Source organism: Rhopalosiphum maidis, chromosome 1, assembly GCF_003676215.2.
Source record: "Rhopalosiphum maidis isolate BTI-1 chromosome 1, ASM367621v3, whole genome shotgun sequence".
Lineage (NCBI taxonomy): Eukaryota > Metazoa > Arthropoda > Insecta > Hemiptera > Aphididae > Rhopalosiphum > Rhopalosiphum maidis.
Genome location: NC_040877.1, coordinates 83,682,446 through 83,702,860, shown reverse-complemented (window position 1 = coordinate 83,702,860; position 20,415 = coordinate 83,682,446). Strand labels below are relative to the sequence as shown.

General features: G+C 26.3%; 2 protein-coding genes across 3 annotated transcripts; both read left to right on the top strand.

Moving 5' to 3' along the window:
- The first annotated feature begins 3,805 nt into the window (after nucleotides 1-3,805).
- On the top strand, nucleotides 3,806-7,933 carry LOC113557323 (lysine--tRNA ligase). 2 transcript variants are annotated; one of them, XM_026962785.1, is made up of 9 exons: nucleotides 3,806-3,968; nucleotides 4,746-4,887; nucleotides 4,953-5,118; nucleotides 5,481-6,007; nucleotides 6,068-6,230; nucleotides 6,287-6,552; nucleotides 6,647-6,859; nucleotides 7,028-7,171; nucleotides 7,779-7,933. In XM_026962785.1, exons 1-9 carry the CDS (start codon nucleotides 3,937-3,939, stop codon nucleotides 7,866-7,868), a joined length of 1,743 nt encoding a protein of 580 aa, XP_026818586.1. In that variant the 5' UTR covers nucleotides 3,806-3,936; the 3' UTR covers nucleotides 7,869-7,933. The 2 variants fall into 2 exon arrangements, with proteins under 2 accessions (XP_026818586.1, XP_026818585.1); XM_026962784.1 differs by lacking the exon at nucleotides 3,806-3,968 and adding an exon at nucleotides 4,119-4,254.
- A 677-nt stretch (nucleotides 7,934-8,610) lies between these two features.
- Nucleotides 8,611-20,415, top strand: LOC113557322 (intraflagellar transport protein 80 homolog). The gene is given in 16 exon segments (XM_026962783.1): nucleotides 8,611-8,857; nucleotides 9,975-10,144; nucleotides 10,215-10,325; nucleotides 11,431-11,609; nucleotides 11,982-12,071; nucleotides 12,387-12,524; nucleotides 14,199-14,323; nucleotides 14,405-14,502; nucleotides 14,505-14,652; nucleotides 16,623-16,786; nucleotides 16,863-17,051; nucleotides 17,143-17,290; nucleotides 18,522-18,816; nucleotides 19,172-19,311; nucleotides 20,076-20,196; nucleotides 20,288-20,415. Coding segments are annotated over 16 exon segments (2,268 nt in total). The 5' UTR covers nucleotides 8,611-8,765; the 3' UTR covers nucleotides 20,348-20,415.

The following is a 20,415-nucleotide window of genomic DNA, read 5'->3' as shown; positions in this document are numbered from 1 at the left end:
GTACGAGACCGATACCGAGGACGACAAAGGAAATGGCCGGTAACAGCGGGCCGCCGGCGCCACCTATCGAACAGAAAAGTAAAATGTGCTATTGATTGCGGTACTACCAAGGAGAATAGCTTAGTGTAATCATTTTATTCATCCGTCGTTATTAAATATACCCATAGTCCTCTTACCTTACACCTACTTCGGAATATAGATACCTTAGATCATATACTATAGTACCATAATATTAATATCAATCCACTTTGCCTACAAAGCATATATAAATAATAATTATTATTATGCCTAGTGCCTACAACTTCTATATTATTTATCTACTTACTACTTAGAGACTTAGGTACTTAATACTAATTACACTGTAATACTCTATCGTCTGACCTTATGTATGTCACCAAAAACTTTAAATATAGTAATATATTAAATAATATTGTTTTTGTAAAAATATTTAGTCATAACTTATTATTACCTAGTAGTAATCCAACTCCCGGTGAAATGGTTAAATATTTGGAACTATTTGGTATATTATTAGCTCCGTATTACCACGTATTATTATAATAATATCTTAGTCCGTGATATTACCATTGATATTATACTTACATCCCGCGAGATTGTTGATAAAAATTTCTAATATTACAGCAGCATGTGAGACGTAACTTACATATATTTTATTTATTGGCGTCCCGAAATTACTCTATCGATATAATTTGGCATCTAGAATATGATAAATTAAGATAAATACCTATTGCCTTGTAGTTTGTATTTCTACCTCCCATAGCAGAGATGATATTTTAGAAATATATCTATATGAACAAGCCCTGAATTACTTACGCATGTGCACGTGGTGCAAGAGCACAGACAGAGCCGTGCCGTTTAGATTTGGCGCCCAGGGCAAAATTAAAAATATTCGCCCCTTATTTTACTATGATTTTTTATCATTATGCATTTCAATTTTTTTGGCGCCCTTTAAACCATGTGCCTAGGGCGCATGCCCCTTAGGCCCCCAACGGCACGGCTCTGAGCACAGGCTCCTCAAAATTTAAAGGATTGCTCTTATTACTTAACACCAAAAATTACTTACCAATTCTACGCGTGAATTGCAATATTGAACGTTCATTTCATGAAATTACTTGTATAAAAACTCACGTTTTTCTATAACACAAAAAAACTGAGCTCATTATCATTACTGGCAATCAATCATGATGTTACAAAAACAAAATAATTAACGTCTGAAGACAGTAAAACACTATTACTGAATTGCCAATTGGCAAATAAAAAAAAATTAAAAGAAAAAAATGTATATTGTAATTAACTTTAAAAATATCATTGTGATTTACAGATTAATAATTAATAATTAAAATTGCATTTAGTATAGTTAATTATGTATTTATGTACCATAAATCAGGCCCTGTATACGAATGTACCTACCACGATGTAGAGAAGAGATCTCTCTACGACTCTACATTGTGGTACCACAGAATATAACAATCTATCAACAATTTATAGTTTCACAAATAGCAGTGTACGCCGTACACATAGTGTTATAGTAGTTACTCTTACTATAGTTACTAGCAGTATATAGCCGGCTTTAGAGATTTTTGTATCCGGAGAAGATAATCAAATATGTCCCATTTCAGTATTACATTTTTTCTTATAATTTTTGTGAAAATAAACTATTTACGTTTTTATTTAACTATTTCATAATCAACTCTTTTCCAATAAAAATATTAAATTCAGATTTTCTGTTGGTGCATTATTAAAGTGCCAAAATGGCAAAATTACAATTACCTAACCTCCGAGTGTAAGATAGAAAAATATAATACAATAGAAAAAAAATTGTATGTGAAACAAATTCTTTAAAAGTATGATAATAAATAATAATTCACTTTTATTTATGTAATAAATATGTATAAGTATTAAGTACCTACAATGATTAATTATTTAAAACTTGATTTTTCTTGATTTGATCACCAAATCCATTTAATTGTTTTCGTAATAAGAAAAGTGTAACCAAAGATAATCACGAACTTTTAATTTAATGTATGTAATGCAGTGAAACGTAAAAACTCTTTCATAATGACTTTGAAAACCAACTTAACTAATAAAATGTACACAAATAGTCTAATAAATATATCTCTATCTAATAATTAACAGTTAATTTGAAACACATTTATAATGTTCGAAAAAAAATAATATAAAATGTTTCATTTAATTTTTAATTAGACTAAAGTTCAAGAGTTTATAGTTTTATACGTAATAAACAGTTGTATACTTTAAATCGAAATCTTTCTCTAGAGGTACAAAAATACGCCTGTACAAAGATAGATAATCAAATTACGAATGCGAAGCATGTTCTTCGACATCACGAGTCGAACAAAAACTAAAAATCTTTAAGAGCAAATTATATGCAGACCTGTATTTTATACCAGCGTTTCTCAACCTGTGGTACGCGTACCTCTGGGGGTACGTAAGAAGGTATGAGGAGCGGGTACATGAAAAAAACTTATTTCATAATATCTTATTTGTATTGTGTGTGAATATACGATAAATTGGCATTTGTACGTACATGAAAAAAGGTTGAGAAACACTGTTTTATACTATTAAACTGTCGATAAAGAAGGTAGAACGTGGAAACAAGGCCATAATTGGAAATTAATTTCGAGAGGGGTTTTAAGCTAAGAAATTATGTTCTAATTTTATTGTAATATTGTATAGGTTATTTTACTACTACATAATATAACACGAAACAATTTTGGGGCGCAGGGGGGGTTGAATAAACTAATGCAATATCTTTAGTCAGTGGCGTAACTGGGGAATAATCTAGAGGGGGCAATATAATATATTTATTATTATCAAAACCCTGCCACCCCTCCCCACGGTTAAAATATATACCTTTATCCCTCAAAAATTATCAGGGGATAAGTGCCCCCCTTGCGCCCCCCTATAATTACATCTCTGTCTTTAGTTCAAATGTACTATATTTAACAAACTAAACACTTAAATATTAAATAGATAGGTAATTACTAATCAGTTAGATATAAAAAAAGTTAATCAATTCAGTTGCGTGTAATGTTAGAAACAGTTGTAAATAATTTAACAATTCCCCAATAATTATTGTAGTTTAATCGAATGTTAATAATTGAATTGTAATTTGTATAGATATCACGATTAAATATAATATACCATCTTAGATTAGTAGTTAAGTAAGCACAGAATAAACATATGTATAAATATTAATAAAAATATAATACACGAAAAATATTATAAGGTATACACAAATACACAATAGAAAATAAGTAGGTACGACTTATGGCTATGACCTATTCTAAAAGAAATGTTCTTTTATTTACATTCTAATATTTTTGTCTACAGCCCTACATACAGCTGCAGTCCACAAGTAAAGATATTAATAGCCATACTATCTATATGTACTGTCTTCGTGATTATAGGAATGTGATAAGCAAGATTTAAGTTATATATTATATATAGGTATACAGTATACACACTATAATACTAAATCGTGGCGAGTATTATTATTATTGTTATCATTATTTTTCATAAAAATCGATCGATATATTTGGATATAATATCTACCATCGATTTTCAAAACAAATTAAAAAATATCGTATACACGTTTATCCATCATACGATACTTGGTTAAGCGCATTAAATCCAGTCGTTTTAATTATTTTTGACTTTCGATGTTCACAAATATTTTTACCTGTAATATATTTTTTATAAATAATACTTTTAAAACTATCGATAATTTGACTTTTTGTTTTACTTGAATTTACCACATAACCTCACTTCACAGTTCGCTTGAAAATCAAGTTCCTTAAGAGTTTTGAACTATCAAACTTATTTGAGTTTAATTATTTATTTCAATAATTATAATTCATAACATAACGATACTTAGAATTCTTTAATTGGTTAAAAATGGAAGGTTCCGATGCTCCATTGTCTAAGAAGTATGTATGCAGTTCACTTTTTAGTATTATTATTTAAGAACGTTTCAATAGCATGGAAAAATATGTGTGACGTAGAAATGTATTAAACTAAAATACTTTTTTATCAATTACCCATTTTATTATCCCTTATAAACTGTATTAATTGAATAGGCAAAGATCAAATCGATGTTGAATAAATTAAGATTAAAAATTAATAATTTGACAAAATGAGTGTATTTATGAGTCAATGGGCAAAAAAATATATATACCAAACAAGATTTATATATACATCTTGTCGGGTTCAGAGGTATAGTAACATTTCATTCAGAAATTGGTATCGGAGTGAATGTTACAGACAATTTTGATATTTTAAATAAATACCGAACCAGTATCACATACATTTCATACTTCCAAGTACTTAGCTAATTTATTGTTGTTTAATTATATTTTTACTAAAACAATTATTATCAATCGGTACATGGTTTCCTACTAGTTTACCTTTAAAGAGTATGGAGTTATGTGATATACATATACTCAAATCATCAATTTGTAATTTTGTATAAATTATTATTGTTAGACACTAGAATCAATTATTAAATCAAACTAGTATATTATTAATATTATTAAATAAAATGTAGGTACCTATTGTCTTATAAATTATTATCAATTGGTTGATAAATTTAATAACGATATGCTATTTAATTTAATTTTGAAAAATTACATTCACGTTCACTCTGTATCCAGCTAAATTCTTTATTAGTATCTAATCTATGTACATTGTAAATTGTATTTCTTTAGTGAACTCAAACGACGATTAAAAGCTGAACAAAAAGCTAAGGAGAAATTGGAAAAGGAATCGGCTGTTCAGAAAAAAATACCAGTCGTGAAGAAAGAAAGTGATATATCTGCTGCTACTAAATCTGCAGACATTAGTCCTAATGTAAAATAAATATAAAATTGTTATACCTAATGTGAATTTTATTAATTAAAACAATTGAATTATAGGAATTCTTCAGTTTACGTCTACAAACTATTGCACAAATGAAAAAAGATGGCGAGGAACCGTATCCACATAAATTCAATGTAACTATATCTTTAGAAGAATTTATTGAAAAGTTCAGTTCTTTGGCTGAAACTCAAATTTTACACGATGAAAAATGTAGTGTTGCGGGTATGTTTTATACAACATTTAATTTTTCATTTATATTCCAAAGTACAAAAATAAATTATATCAGTGCCATCATTTCAGAATTTAGTTTGAAATTTACCAATATTTAACCATAGTCGGAACCATCAACAAAAAAATAATCTCATACTTAAATTTTTTTATTATTTAAACAGTATTATGCTTATTATAACAATTAATATTTGTGTTTTATTTAATATAAATTAAATCAAGTAGCTAGGTACACACAGAAATATAATTAGTATATAATATTATGATACTAAAACATAGTCAATATTTTGATTTAAAAAAAATCAAAGCAATGTTCTAATATAATAATAAAAAAAATTAAACTGTGTATGTTTTAGGTCGAGTTCATGCTATTCGTGAATCTGGTCCAAAATTAATTTTTTATGATCTACGTGGTGAAGGTGTTAAAATTCAAGTGATGGCAAATGCTAAACAGTATGCTACTGAAGAAAGTTTCTTTGCAGACACATCAAAAATTCGTCGTGGTGATATAATTGGTGTGACAGGTAGTCCAGGCAAAACAAAAAAAGGGGAATTGTCAATTTTCCCTCAAAATATAAAATTGCTGACTCCATGTTTGCACATGTTACCTCACATGCACTATGGTTTAAAAGATAAGGAGACTAGATATAGACAACGATATTTAGATTTGATTATCAATGAACATGTGCGTAACAAATTCATTGTGAGAGCAAAAGTGATTTCTTATGTTCGCCGGTTCTTAGACAATTTAGGATTCCTTGAAATTGAAACTCCAATGATGAATATGATTGCTGGTGGAGCAACTGCAAAACCATTTATTACACATCATAATGATTTGAATATGGATTTGTTTATGAGAGTGGCTCCAGAACTTTATCATAAAGTAATTATAGTTATATATTTTATTTATATGTCTATTAATTATGTTTAATTAAAATAATAGATGCTTGTTGTTGGTGGTATTGACCGTGTGTATGAAATTGGCAGACAATTTCGTAATGAAGCAATAGACTTGACACACAATCCAGAATTCACTACATGTGAATTTTATATGGCGTATGCCGATTATAATGATCTTATGCAAATTACAGAAGATCTTTTATCTGGTACTATTTGATTTAGATTGAAGGTAATAAAATATATAATTACAATATCATTATAGGTCTTGTTAAAAGTATTTATGGCACGTATAAAATAAAATATCATCCTGATGGTGTGGATGCTAACACTGAACCAGTTGAAATAGATTTTACTCCACCGTTTAAAAGGATGTACATGTTCCCAGCTTTGGAAGAAGTTCTGTCAGTTAAGCTTCCTAATCCTACTGAACTAGCTACAGTTGAAGCAAATAAATTACTTGACAATCTTTGTTTAAAACATGAAATTGAATGTCCGCCACCTAGAACTTCAGCCAGACTATTAGATAAAGTATATACCAACATTTATTAAAATTCTTATTAATATGAACAATAAATAAAAATATATAATATTTGATATAAACCTAATGTTCTATGTTTTCTAGCTTGTGGGTGAATTTCTCGAAGAAAAATGTATAAATCCAACATTTATTTGTGACCATCCACAAGTAATGTCACCTTTAGCGAAATGGCATCGTTCCATACCCGGTTTAACAGAACGATTTGAATTATTTGTTATGAAAAAAGAAGTATGCAACGCTTATACTGAGTTGAATGATCCCATGATTCAGAGAGAACGCTTTGAGCAACAAGCAAAGGTAAGTTTTGTGACCATAAATGTTTGTATTATTATTATTATTGTTATCATGAAAGCTTCAATTACAGTGGTCATTATTTGATTATCTTAAATAATATTATATAACTTATTTAATACATTATTTACTAATTATTATTATTATAATATTTTTTGTTGCTTTTGTATTTAGGATAAAGCAGCTGGTGACGATGAAGCTCAATTAATAGATGAAAATTTCTGTACTTCTTTAGAATATGGCTTACCTCCTACAGCTGGTTGGGGTCTTGGTATTGATCGTTTAACTATGTTTTTAACAGATTCAAATAATATTAAAGTAAGTTGTTTTTTTTTAGTTAAATTAATTTTTATAATTTGAAAAATTATTTTAAGTAATAAACAAACCCTGCATCAGTCAAATTATTGACTAAATTAACACACATTTTTTCTCTCATTTTTCATTTATTTTTGTAATCAGGTAGTTAATAATCAATATATCTTACATAAAATTATTTATGATATTATAAAATAATTACTGTCATATTGACCAATGAGTAGCTTATCATGTTTGTGTATTTACAAACTGATTATGTATTTTTCCTATAACACTAGTTTTTTAATTGATCTGCTTTATTATTTGGTTTTTTATTGCTTATTTTATAATCATGTTTTATATTAATTATATTATTTTTTAAATTTTCTATGTGTATAAAAAAATTAATTTGTACTAGTTTTTATATTTATTTATATCAAAACATCTTTATGCTCAACGTTTATAACTTAGTCAAAAATATGTAATACACATTAGTGTGATCAATCACTGATTAAAAATGTATGTATTTTGATTTATTGTGAACATTTTATAAAATAATATCAAATCATTACAATTGTTTAAAATATTTATAGTTTTTAAATTATTAATTCCATATTTTAAATTTTTTTAGGAAGTATTATTTTTCCCAGCAATGAAACCAGATGATCCAAATAAAAATAAAGAAGAAAAAAAGAATGAAGATGAAAAATCTGTTGCATAAGAACTGTTTAATGTAATTATTAAGTTATAATGATTTCAATACATGGCTAATTTATCAAATATTATTGTGTATGTTGTTTATTATTCATTTAATTTAAATTACATTAAACAATTAAGTAACCTATGTACCTTCTATCTTATATAATTCTATTATATGGAATTTTGGTTTTCCTGCAAGATATCTTTTGGCCTTAGTTTGTAGTGTGAATGAGTGATCCTTAAAAAAAGACCTTTTTAAAATATTTTGTATAAAAAATATGATTAAAGAATACTATTATGAGCAATTTACAGTATATTCATGATAACTGAAAATACTTAATTTATTGGCAAATAAATCCATAACTTCTTAAATAATTTAATTTTGATATAAATTATTATTAATAATGATAATAATAATTAACAACTAAAAACTAAACAAATAGGTATAAGACTGAAATTTATTTATTTAAAAGCTAAATTTCTTTTATAATACCTTATTGTATTTTATATATTTCAGTTAACAGCTATAACCTCAAATGTTAGATATAAATTTTAAATAATTGGTTATTTTTTTTTTTTTTTTTTGATAGTTCACACTGTAGTTTTACCCATGGCTATTGTTGCTATGGAAATACGTGTACAAACACATTATTATTCATCCATACATATTACTGTATATAACCGCATTTGAGAAAATAATTTTATTATTGTTTGTTTGGGTGAGGTGATAGAATAAGTAATTTCGGATTAGTTTTGAACAATTGTGTTGCTGGTGTTATATAATTTAAATTTATGATTTGTCTTGTAAACATAATATTTTGTACACCTTAAATATAAGACATGATACTATCACTACTATTAGATTTTGAGTAATTGAATTTATCTTACGAGTTCTTTGTTTTCAATCTTTGAGTTAAAAATGCGTTTCAAATCAACAATATTAAAAAATTCTGAGGATCAATCTGTTGTTTGTATTGGTTGGACTGGAAACGATGAAATAATAATCGGAAGGTTTGAGAAAGACTAAAATTACTTACCTATGTTAAACAAAATATGTCATAACATAGATATAATATGAAATTATGCATGTATAATGTATTCCACACAATAGCACATAAAAGTTTATTCAGTAGCTATATGATGATCTATGATAGTCTATAAGTTTTAGATACTTAGTATTATTCATTAATAGACTAAAAATATTTATGGTTCCTACATCAATAACATAATTTTCATTCAATATCTATTAAGTATTAAGTTAACAGAGTAGGTAGCTAATAAACACATGTATAGATTTAGATATGCGGTAAAATATTACAAAATTAGGCTATATTTATTTATTTAGTATGTCGTTATAGTCGTCATACATAATATGTTCTCTTATCAAACTCGAAAGAAAAAATTATATTTAAATTGTAGAAAAAAATTATATTTAATTATTATTATTTTTACTTCTGGGACTTAGTTTAGTTTTATAGGTATTTACATATGTCCTCCTAAGCACTCTCTTCTATTTCCACCTAAGTACCTATAGTACATACATGTCATTATGGACATTATGCCAATATGTCATACATAATAGAAGGTATAAGAGAACTGTGAGTAAATAGTTGAATACGTTAATTAGATATGTTTACTTAAAGGTTATACTTTTGTATAATGAACAATTTTGTTTAGGGAGGGATATGTGTAAATAAAAATAGTCTTTTATAAATGCACGTCTTTATCATAACACTCACAACTTTTAACATTAAATCATTAAAATATAATACCTATTATTATTTTTTAATAAATGTAATATTTATATAAACATTTAAAAAAAGAAATTACTGACATATTTTGTTGTCTAAACCTAATGATAAACTTAGGTTATGTACATTAAGACTAGAGATATATCTATATATAGGTATGTCTAGCCTTCATAGTTATATAAATAGATTTTAACATTAATTAGTAATAGAAATACATTTATGTATATTGTATGTATACACAATATATATAGTTATATAGACAATGGATATCTTCAAGTAGTAGATAATAATTAATTAAACTTATTTCTCATTAGGTAGGTACTTATATTATTTGTCTTTACTTTTATAATTTAAATAGTTTTACTTATACAACTTAGAAACGATTCAACATTATCAAAATGGAGCCAAACTACAAAAGAAAGTATTAAATTGTGCGATTTTTCTGATGAATCGTCGTATCCTATAGATTTGCATATACTATCTAATACTCAGAGGCTCACAAACAAGACATCGGGGATTGAACAAATCCTTATAACTTCATCAAATGGTATACAGTTAATAAAATAGAAAATTGTAAAGCATTTCAATTAGTAATACATTTTTTTGCTTTGTAATAGGCAAGTTACATTTAATGAGCAAAACCACTAAAATCGATAAAACCATAGATGCCCATGAAGGTAACGTAACGGTCGGGAAATGGAGTCCTGATGGTTCTACTTTATTAACAGGCTAGTATAATAATTTTAAGTAATAATACATCATTATTCATGAATTAAAGTAGTCTACCCTCTACCTTTATAAGTTAGGTAAACTCTAGATGAATCAACCATCTGCAAATAGCAAAAATTATAAACATTAATAACAATTATTTAGCTAAAGCAAGTTAAAATTATTACGACAGGTAGCCGGTAGAACCAGATTGTGTACAAATTCGGAATTACATTTAAAGAAACATTGATAACACGATTGCGTACTGTAAATAAGTCCTAATGACTAACGTTGTAGAATTTATGATTATATTGTTATAATTATATATATATATATAATATATTTTATTAAATACACCGTATAATACAATTGTATGTATTATGTAATATAAAAAATCCAGTTGTACCTTATAGTATTTGGTATATTCAAAGATTGGGTTTTTGTTAAGATGGCTGAATTGGCTGATACGCATCATGCACATTGCACTTGATGATGCACTTGCACTGTCGAAAAATACGACACGGTTACGCCAACCAGGGAGTGACAGGTGGCTTTTTCAAAAGATATATTTGTGCTTCCGAGAACTATCTTTTTTTTTGCATATCCCCTTTTATTTTTATGAAAATAAGTGTATTAATATGTATAGTATATTAAATTAATATGGATAGCTAGATTCTATCCTCGTCATAAACAATTTAATAACAAAATTGTCCAGGCATGGAGTATATAAGTATACTATATAGAAATATAGCTTGTCTATATTGAAAATACCTAATAATACCTAAATAATGAATGTTTTTAAAAATATTATATAATATATCCTATTTGATTTTAAAATATAATTCACATTTTTATAGGTATATATAGTATATATATTATATACGCATTACGCTTATATTATTATTGAAAGATAAATAGGTATAATATTGGTATATTGTATTATGTATATTGTATATATTGTGTTGTATTATATTAATGTAACCAACAAACACTGCTTTCTTCTGATAGTTAGGTACCAACCTAATATATTAATTATTACTACAATATATACTATAGAATATAGATATATCTAATAATTAATTACCTATAATACCTAGTTGTATTGTTTATTATTATAACTTACAGCTGGTGAGGATGGATCTATAAAGATATGGTCTCGTATCGGTATGTTAAGAACAAAATTGGTTGTAAATGCTGAGCCAATATTGTCGGCCGACTGGAATTCTGATTCATCTAAAATTGTGTATACTCAACATGATACGCTTTGTATTAAATCATTAAAAGCGACTATAAAAACAATTAGAGTAAGTATATAAGTTTCTATACACTTATTGGTGAACTTAGGATTATATTATTGAAGATCTGCCGTAAGAAAGGATTTATAGTGATGACTTAATTTTGGAAAGGTCCTATAACTTAGGATTAATGGAATATGTACGTAATTTAAAGTTTATTGGCGGTTAACAAAAAATAAAGACGTCGGAAGTAGGAAAAGCTATAGTTATAATTCACATATTGGCACATTGGATAGGTAGTCTCATTGGCAATAGTACACCTAGCTACACTTGCAAGTTGACTTATGTATATGAGCTATCACACCCATTTAAGAGTTCCTTTCATGTACGTTTAATGTTATATGTTATGTATCTACTTATTTAATTATAGTATGTATTTAGATTCGAGGCCATAGTGATCTTATACTCAAAGTATCGTGGTGTAAAGCCAACGATTTAATTGTATCAGGAGGCGAAGATTGTTACTATAAGGTATATAATTTATTCATATATTATTTATATTATATATGTAACTAATAAAATAAATATTTATAAGTGTTAATAATGTAATAATATACAACAACATAATAAATTTCAGTAGTTTATGGCTATATTTTTCGTTAATTAAATGTTAGAAAATTTAATATGAATGTCATTATGGTTATCTATTATAATATGTTTATCTTCCAATAAGTCTATTTGAAATGGCGTTGAAATATTTAACTAAAATTTTATTTAACATATTCTTAAACTAATTAGCAGCCTATATATTAAATTATTGATCATAATAAATATATAATTTTATAGATTTGGGATTCATATGGAAATTCTATATTTGTGAGTGAAAAACTCACGCATCCAGTTACATCTCATTGTTGGAAGGCGGATGGAAATTTGTTAGTTGTTAGCTTTTACAATACGATTCTAATTTGTAATCAATACGGAGTAAGCAATATATCAAAAATAAATATATTATTTTTGTAATTTTATATTATCGATTATATAGGTTAATTATTATAAATAATGTTAGGTATAATCAATTTATATCTAATAGGTATAGTACTATAGTATGCGTATAGCTATAGTGTAGATGTACGGGAGCGGTTACAGCTTGAAAATTTAGAGTATAAAAAAGATAGATATTAGGGCGTAATTTTCCTAACAACCTCTACCCCACACTTAATTTATATTTTTTTTAGACCTGCCTCATTAATTTTATCGTCATAAGCATGGCATTGACTTGAATAATTGTGTATAATATCATTATATTATTAAATTTCAGAAATCAAACCCAATACCTTCATATCATCTTCTTGGATGTTATGAATCAAAACCAATTTAAACATTTTAATTTGAAATAGTTCTACAATCATTATTGACAATTGATAACTTTTGAACGGAAGTATGCCGAATAGCCATCATTTGAAAAAGTTATCAGACAATTTTAAAACTGTTGATTCAGTGACTTTTTTGTTATAACAAAACCAATTGTTTTAAATAAAAGCATTGTAAAACGACGAATGGTACAATAAAGGGAGTAAAAAAACGTATAAGTTTATTATTAACCGCTGTAATATAAATCATTTTTATAATAAATTACTTTTGGTTATATCCATTAAGCGGACGTCTATCAGCATGTGTATTTTATTCGTTTTATAAACGTACAAAATACATTTTTGTTCAGTAATTTTGGTATTGAACGATTAAGATTGAGAACATTATATACTTTTGGCTAAATGATTAAAAATATTTCAAATTTATAAAAACATCACCGCTTATACAAAAACTAATACTGTAAACTGAAAATGTATGTAATAAATAATAATCATAATATATTATAGTATATTGTTTAAAAAAATTATAATAAATGTATAAGTAGAAATACAGTGATAAAAAATATCAAATTTACATAGTTGTAAATAATAATTAAAATCTTTTAAAAAATATGGGGCTATAATATAGATAATGACAATAACGGGTTAATAAATAAATAAGTTGTAATAAATTACTTGTATTATATAATTATATGCCGATTCTTGAATAATGTTAGCAATAATTATATTCTAAATATTTTGATAAATTAACTGATTTTTGTTATTATTATTTTGTATTTTAATTTCTAATTAAAAATTTAATTTTTTTGGTATTTTTTTTTACCTTATTCTTCCATAGGTCTAAATTATATTTTACAAAATAATTTATTTTACTGGGTATTATCAAGTTAGTATAGATTTTGGTAGTAAATATTATTTATGTAATACATTATACCTGTGTGTTTTTAAAAGTATAGTATGGGAAACTAATACTAAACTTATTTAGCATCAAATATTAAAAATAATAAATATTTGTGCATTACAATAATTAAAAATTACCCTCAAATTAGACAATTAAAAAAATAATTTCTGTCTACAACTCCGATAAATTATTCTTAAAATAACCTAATTTCAGCGTTCAGTTTACCAGAAAAACAAAAAATAATCTAAACCCTTTTAGAACCTTTTAAAAATCGTGGCCACAGGCCAGCCTTTCGGGCGGGTTTAGATGTAGGTATCTATTGTACTACCTATATATCATATTGTTTACATTGATGATCAATTGATTACCTATTTCATCTGATAGGTAGTCCTATCGACAGATTATGTTGATTGTGGAAGCATTTGTACACTTTGTTGGTCACCAGATAGTACACAAGTAGCTGCCGTGTGCGCTAATGGAAAATTAATGGTTTCTACTTTGGTCGAAAGGTAGGAATATTACATAGAATATAATTTTTGTTCCCAGTTAATTATAACGTACCTGTTTATAATTTTATATTAATGTTGCAGAAGTATTTCAAGACGGAATTTTCATTGTTTGATCACGTCGCGGAAAACAATGGCTGTTAAGGACATATTAAATGAAACCAAAGAAAACATCGATTTCCCGAACGTATCGTTCATGTAGCTATGGAATACAGTCATTTAATAGTCACCACGTGCACGCAGTGTTTTGTATATCAAATGCCCAATCTAAACACTCCGCAAATTATTAATTTAAAAGACACAAACGTGTTTATGATTATTTTGACTGAAAAGTAAATGCAAATTACAATAAGCTATCGTTATAATATACCTAGTTTTAGACGTTTTAGTATACACAATATTACGATTTACGAGTGAGAACAAGTAACAATTATTTTTCTAAATAGGTTTTTATAGGCTGATTCGCTAAGAATAATGATGGTTAATTCTCTATTTTAATCTTTAATAATGGTATTTATTCAAATTTTGATTTTAAGAACTTCTTAAGTATAGCAAGTACCTTATAAGTTTTAAGACTATTATATTTTCAAACGGAGTGTGTAGATGAGTATTCAGTAGTAATCAAAAATTGTTTTTTTAAAATAAAAATAGTCCTAATATATTTCTGTAAATTATTTTATTAATAATATTATTACTATAAAATTTTGATTCGTATTTAAATCTTAACTTGAAATATTCGAATGATAAGTTATTAAACTTTTTATACTAAGGAGTAAGGATAATAATCGTGAAAATAATGAATTTTCATAAAATGTTATATTTAATCCAGTACCCGTCTACCCAAGGTATTTAATTATTCTGTGTCTTCTGCTGCCATATAATATGTCTCATGTTTTAATTCGTCGGCTACAATAATTTGGTCGATCACCAATTCTCTACAAAACGATTGAATTGGTGCATTAGCGTTGTCGTCTGCTGCAGAATTGACAGTTTTTTTGAATATGTTTGTTGATGATGCCATATTGCTTTTAAGAGTGAATAATAGTAGTTATGCTACGTTAAGCGTCTAGTAAGTAAATAAGCTTGAGTTTTTTTTTTCGTACACCGTGACAGATCACCCGGACGACGAGTCCACGGCTTATTACGAGTCAGCGAGTACCCCCGCGTTCGTCAATAAATTCTAATTGGTCGTCATTATAGGATTTTGCGGGCCCTTTTATTTTGCAAACACTATATTATTATTATTTATTCATATAAATTACCTCTATAGTAACATTATAACGATTTAACAAGGATTTCGAATATTTCGATTCACACTGTTCCCGTTTTAAATTTTTAAAACTTTTTTATTTTATTTTTCAGTATACTTTATTAATATAATAATATAATATTATACTTTATTCGATTTAACTCTTTGCGCAAATTATCAATTTGTATTAGACTTTGTAATGATGAATGTATTGATATTACAATGATATGTGTTTTAGATTCTGAAAGGAGTGATGAATGTATTGATTCTACAAAGATGTGATGTGTTTTTATTTTTTATTTTTGTGTCTGTCATCACATTTTGGAGTAGTAATAATGCATTGATTTTTGACTTTAGCCCCTCTTTGAAAAGGAAAATTCATCTAGTTGGTACTTTTTTTGGGGGGGAGGTCAAAAGTAAAGTAGTTTTCAAAAGCGTCAGGAAAAACCCTGAAAAAATAACGGAAAAACGGGAATTTTTACGCATAACCACTTTTCTACAAAATCGATTTTTTGATTTTGCTGTAACTCAAAAACGAATCATTGTAAATACTTGAAATTTTCACCAAATGTTTATATTAGCGTTATCTATAAACAATTAAATTTTCAAAATACTTGAATTTTTTTAAATTATTTATAAACCATTGAAATTTTAGATTTTTCTAAATTTTTTTTATTGAAATGCTGATAAAAAAAATTTGGCTTTCCAAAAAATCTTAAAAATTTAATACAAGGTTTATTATAAGTTGTACTTATAGTAGTAAAAAAAAAAATCAAAAATCTTTAGTCACAATTTTTGTTTATAAGCATTTAAAGTTCAAATGTTTACGAAGTATATCACAATAACGAAAATTTGCAAGGCATTTTGAATTATGGTATTTGCTTATCATAAATTCATAAGCCACATGGCATTGCCTTGTTGTCGCCATCGTCTAAAATATTTAATGAATCAATAAAAATATACTGCACAATCCATTTTCTGATAAATTAAAAAATATCGTTTGTTCGAAAATAGGGTCAATTTATTTATTATTTTAATTTTATTATATTGTAGATATTTTGCTATATTTTCAATAAGTCGAGTTGATATTTACACATTTGACTGTAAATTGGTTTCGTCTCCTAAATGGCCGAATATGCAATGTGACGTAGTTCAAATGAATCAGGTATCCATATCTGATCATATATTGGCTGTAAGAGATCAATTAAATGACAAAAGTGATTAATAATAAATTCTGAGATAGACATTAGCGTTTCGTATGTCACAATAAAGTCAATTAATTATTTTATTTAGTGATTCACGTTTTCGAAGTAGCACCGTTGATTACATTACCTACAATTAAACACGAATTTGCAATTACTGATGTACAGTTGATGACCACCAAGTTCCAAGATAAACGTTATTTGGCGTTGATCGATTCGAATATGAACATATTCATCGTCCATATAAGACATAAAGACTGTGCTAAAACTTACAAGCTTGGTAAATTCGTCGGTGTATATTTACTACACAAATAAATTATAAACAAAAATTACTATATTACATTATATTTTTGTATTCTATATACCAATAGGTTCAATGTTTCATAGCATGTGCTGGAACGGTCAAACAGAATCACTGGCTGCGTTGCAATATACAAATTTGATAGTGTGGTATGACCCTTTACTTTTACTGAATGACCAAATCCTTGTGCGGAAGTCGTTAGAAAAAAGTGACTTGAGGTATATTAAATTGTCGTTATTGTTTATTATGATACTTATATAATATTATATACTAAAATGAGTTTATTTTAAGAATAACACTCATTATTTAGAAGTATTATTGTTTTTAAATTATATTTAACATAATTTTAAGTACTTAATTATACGGAACAACACTTGTTAGTTGAGCTTTTTAGTATCTTTTATCGTAAAAGTTTTAATTTTTAGTTTTTTTTTAATGAAACATTCATTTTTATATTTCAAAACAAAATTTTTCGAAGAATTTCGATACATAAAAATCAAATTTCAAGATTTAGTTTGACTTATGATTAGTTAAGTAGTGGACCAATATTTTTCTAATACTTCATGGCGTTCATTTAAAGTTAAAATAATTATAAGTTATGATTTATATCTTACTAGTTATTAGTGTTATTACTTATATATTAGCTATTAATTTTAATTTTTGATTTAAGATATGAAATCAAAATGTATTGTCGTTTAAAAAAAATTAAACTTCAAAATTATAACAAGAAAAATGGTAAAAATAAAATGTGTTTGGAACGTAATAAATATTTTAAAAATATGATTTTTTAAAGTATTTGCTTAAAATATATTCAGGATAATGAATGTTATTTGTATAATTAATCACCTTGTAGTATACAGAGTGTAAATTGTTAATATTATATGATGAGTACCTAAATAATTTAAGAAATATACTCTTGTCAGAAAATTATCAAAAATCATATTTTTAAAATATTTATTACGTTTCAAATTAATTTAATCAAAATAAATTGATATTTTAAAAAAATTCTAAAAAATAAACTACTTGATTTAGATAAATCTTTTCACCATCAAAATTGTTCTTATAATCAGATTCACAAATTGGAAATTTTAAATTTATCCAAAAAAATTTAAATCAAATATAAATTTTTTATTTTCAGTACTAAACAATAAACATAAAAAAAATTAAATTATGCATGTAACGGTAGGGTCTCTTAATAATAAATAATAACAAAAAAATTTAAAATAGTAATTAGAACAAAAGTCAGTTCTATCTGTTAAACCCTTTATGAATGTATTCACATACAATGTGTCTTAATATAGTCATCACTCATCGTGTTTGTCCTCTGCACTCTTTGTATATCCCATATTGGAATATTCTTTAATAGAAATCAATAATTTAACTATTACTAAAATTGTTGTACAATTGATATATTTTTATTTTGGGGATTTTTTTTTTTTTTAAACACAGTTTTTACGGTAACAAATTAAATATTGAGTCATACGAAGACAATATGGTGAGTTTAATCAACACAGACGGCGTTAAAGTATTTGTTCAGGTGTCTCCTTATCTGGAAGCTATGAAGAATTACATCGGTGCGAGTAAATGGATGGAATGTCGAATCGTATGTCGAGACGTGAAGAACGAAGCGATGTGGGCACTATTGGCCGGTTCTGCTGTGTTGGCTAAACAGCTCGACACCGCCGAAGAGTGTTTTCTTGCTATCGGACAGATTGAACGAGCGACATTTATCCAACACATAAAGGCATTGATAAATCTTTAAATATGGATTACTGTTTAATGTATATGTGCTATATATATATTATATAGTTTATTATTATGAATAATAATAAATAGTGTATACAAATATACCTAGAATCAGTTTCCTTGGGTTCTCGTTGTTCTCAAGACATAAGTGGGTAATATCAGCTCAGTTACATTGCTCATATAATAAATAAATGATAATTTTTTATAAAAAATTCTTAACAAATTATGGCGTTTAAATCATTTGTTATATAGTGTGCTATCGTTTTTGTATACTTATGTATAATTCACATATGCATAATGCACAATTTTTTATCGAACAATCAGTTTATATACCTTTTTCTTTTTTTTTTTAGACCTTATCTGATAGAACAGTACAGGAGTCATCACTAGCTCTGCTGTCTGGAAAAATATCGGAAGCTGAATCCATTTTACTCAGAAACGGATCCACATTTAAAGCTATTATATTTAACGTCAATATACATAACTGGAGTAGGTGTGTAAGCCAACGCCTAATACAATGTGCTATTAATAAATGCCTATTTATTATCTACTAAGTAGGGTACATAAGTACATGTGATCATACGGATAATGATCGATTACGAATTTGGGATGACATTGTACACAACTTTAATTTTAAATTGCATGTGCAATGTGCCCATCTATAGGCCTTAAAAAAGATCTATACATAATGAGTCTGTGTGGATTGAGGTTTTTAGTTTTATAAAGTTATATCAATGTTATTAGCTGTTAAATTTTGTTTATTTAAACTGAAAGACTTATGTAAGTATTATATTGAGCACGATTTTGAAATATTATTTTACTTTTGAAAAGGTAGCATTTGGTATTTATAATAACAATTATTTTAATGCTATTTTGAAAGTATATTGAAAATAAAATTATTAAAATTGTCATTCGTAAATAAACATATCCACTATACGTCGATATCAAATATCTATACATATTTGTGTGGTGAATAATGAATACAGAATAGACAAATAGTGATACTATATCCCCGTCACAATATTAATCTAATTATAATGTTTTATTAAATAATCTAATTAGAGTTTCGAATTATTAACTTTCTTTTAAATTTCAATTATATTGTATTAATTGTAATGTAAATTTTTATTTTTACCAATTATATTTAATATAATTAAGATATAATAATAATAATAATAATAGTATAAAAGAAAAAATATTTGTATTTATGAATGTGAACAATTTATTTAATTGATTTACTTGATATAATTATTCTAGAGCTTTGGAATTAGCAGTAAAACATAAGAAATATTTGAACATGGTTATTTATAAACGAAGAAATTATTTAGAATTTTACAAAAAAGAAGAAACAAATGAAAAGTTTTTAAAATACTCGAATGTATGGGATACATGATTTAAATATAATAAACGAAACACGTACTGTTATTCATGACAATCATAGTAATGTTTTATTCATTATTTTATTTCAGATTGAAATTGATAACGACGAGATCTTGAAAGAAATCGAAGAAGAAAAACAACGTTCGTAAAATAAGAAATAATTTTATGATTTATGGAATATAATATAAGTATTTGAATATACAAATATGTACCTATC